At 35.7% G+C, this 2415-nt stretch overlaps 1 protein-coding gene across 1 annotated transcript; it reads left to right on the top strand.

The window, feature by feature from the left end:
- The first annotated feature begins 1047 nt into the window (after positions 1 to 1047).
- On the top strand, positions 1048 to 1992 carry LOC126740466 (PHD and RING finger domain-containing protein 1-like). The gene is made up of 3 exons (XM_050446498.1): positions 1048 to 1308; positions 1359 to 1622; positions 1683 to 1992. Exons 1-3 carry the CDS (start codon positions 1155 to 1157, stop codon positions 1868 to 1870), a joined length of 606 nt encoding a protein of 201 aa, XP_050302455.1. The 5' UTR covers positions 1048 to 1154; the 3' UTR covers positions 1871 to 1992.
- Positions 1993 to 2415: the final 423 nt, after the last annotated feature.

Below are 2415 nucleotides of genomic sequence, written 5' to 3'. Positions count from 1 at the left end.
AAAAACTGCTGACTGCTGCGGACTGCGTACCTGGCCTCGTTCGGTTTGCTATGTTATAGGTGGTTTTATTTTTCAAGTTCAAATGATAATTATGGTAAAAAATATTATTGAACTATTTTGTATAGTTATCCCGATTTTATGTCTAATATGAGATAAGACATTCTGGCCACTCGACAAAGTGGTATCTTCTTTGGTTGACACGCTGCTGTACAAATGGAGGGGTTCAAGCTGGATTCCATTTTTCACATCTGGATTCTCTCGTTGTATTGGCTGCTTTTTGGCTGACTTCCACTTGTAATAGGAAGCTATTAGTATGTCAATTGCCAATATAGATATTACCGTGCTATTTAGTTCCTTGTAGCTGATATTCTATTTCTGTTTCTTCATTCATGAGGTCGCTTATAGAGTCAGATGGGTAGAGCACTGGTTCAGTCTCAATATTCTTGATTTGCCCTGTTGTATTCAATGTTTTTAGGTCTAAATTGACAGGTTGAACCAAAAAGGTACTTGCTGTTATGGTTATTGTGTCTCTTCTTTGTGGTCTTAGTACATTTTTCTTAGTCTTGATTAGGCAGTTCTGTGCTATCTTGATGATACATTCAATTTTTTTCTTAAATGTGCATTGCGACCCACAATTGATTAAAGAGTGGAAAAGATTTTTAGACAGGATCCAATAAAACTAAATTTCTAGATTTAAACGTCCTAATGGTTATGGTAACTTATCACGCCATTTCTGTAATATCTGGTGACGATGTTTTTATGAAAAAAGCTGTAATTTAGTGTTCTGAAGAAGACTTTATAAATATTGACATATAACTTATAAAAGTTTTACTTTTATTGGACTTCTGTCCAACATTCCTCTACTTCTGTTCAATTTTCTTCCATTCAATCAAACTCAATGAAGTTCAAGAATCTTCATTCAAGGCTTGTTTATTTTTCCAAGCTGTTCATCATCAAATTTATCAGTAATTTTCAGAACTTGCACAGAATATTTAAAATTTTAAATAATTTGCTGTCACCTGCTGCCCTAACACTAACTTTCAACCGACTTACCTGTCACCTAATTTGTCAAAAATATGTCAACATTATTATCCAGCAAATCCTAGAAAAAATCTCTTAAAAAATAAACCTACTCCACCCCAAAAAACAAAATAATGAGCAGAACAAGCGATCACAGTCAGGCATATCGTAAAAGGAAAACTTCCAGATCCAACTCTGATCAGGAGGACACCGAAGACACCGAGCGTAGAACCTCGTCGGAACCAAGAAAAGTTCGAAGGATTACTTCCAGCACTAGAGTGAGTACAGGTAAGGGATCAGCTCAGTTTGTTTGCAAATTCTACTTATTGACTTAAAAGATCGCAGGTCGAATTCCTCGAGCTCCGAAGATGATTCTCTGGACAAATGTCCGATTTGTCTTAAATGCTTTAAGAATCAAACGTTGGCGATCACGGACAGCTGCAGACATCACACTTTCTGCCTGGACTGTTTGCAGGAGTGGTCCAAGACCAGAAAGACTTGCCCAGTGGATAGAAGGGAGTATAGTTCCATATTAGTATTGGATATAAGAGGAAAGGTCACAAGACAGTTAGCCATTAATCCCGTGGTACCCAGTACTATTGGTAAGGACTATCAAGGTTCCTTTATTGAGCCATTTTTATAATTTCTCTTTTGTCTTTAAGTGATTTCATGGTCTCCGCCCTACGATGCCACTTTCTGCGAAATATGTGGACTAGTAAACAACGAAGATGGTATGCTGGTATGCGATGGTTGCGGCATGGGATTTCATCTCTACTGCCTCATGCCACCGATGGATAGCCATCCGAACGGCATATGGTTGTGTAACGACTGTTGGGATTATTATAATTAATTTTTTTTCGATGCAAACAGAAATTATCGTGTAATGAATTTATTTTAACGGTTTTATGTTGTATATCTTATTATGTAAATGTGTTTTTTATCGGTAAAAAAATACAGTGCTGGTATGCTTTAGGGAAGTGTTCATTTCTTATTCCAACATATCAAATACTAGTTGAATTTTATTTGCTAGGCAGTTGAAGTTATTTGTTAACGATAAAATTGGTGTCATAGTTAAAACTGCTTGGACTTAATAAATATCTCTCTAAACTGTCTGTAGGAAAACGAAAAATACTATTAACTGCCTAGGAAAGATTAAAAAAGAACTTTGAAGAATAAAAAGACATCTATAAAAAGTAGCTTTAATGGTCTGGAAAAATAACTGATATGACTTCTTAGATAGGGATGGTGCCGAATCGCCAATATAAACCAGGTTGTTAGGTTTAAATTTCTTAAATCAAACAACCAACATAACCTCAACCTATTGGCAATAAGGGTTACTAATATAAAAAATCCCTTATTATTACAATAATGAAACTTCGGATCTTCATGGGTCCA

The sequence above is a fragment of the Anthonomus grandis genome, chromosome 9 (genome assembly GCF_022605725.1).
Source record: "Anthonomus grandis grandis chromosome 9, icAntGran1.3, whole genome shotgun sequence".
Classification (NCBI taxonomy): Eukaryota; Metazoa; Arthropoda; class Insecta; order Coleoptera; family Curculionidae; genus Anthonomus; species Anthonomus grandis.
This window is presented reverse-complemented; position numbering and strand designations above follow the sequence as displayed.

What these genes read in the sequence shown, in the direction of transcription:
- LOC126740466 (XM_050446498.1), top strand. Translation starts at nt 1,155, where the DNA reads ATGAGCAGAACAAGCGATCACAGTCAGGCATATCGTAAAAGGAAAACT. An exon ending in CAGCACTAGAGTGAGTACAG is followed by an intron (nt 1,309 to 1,358) that starts GTAAGGGATCAG and finishes TTGACTTAAAAG; the next exon opens with ATCGCAGGTCGAATTCCTCG. An exon ending in CGTGGTACCCAGTACTATTG is followed by an intron (nt 1,623 to 1,682) that starts GTAAGGACTATC and finishes TTTGTCTTTAAG; the next exon opens with TGATTTCATGGTCTCCGCCC.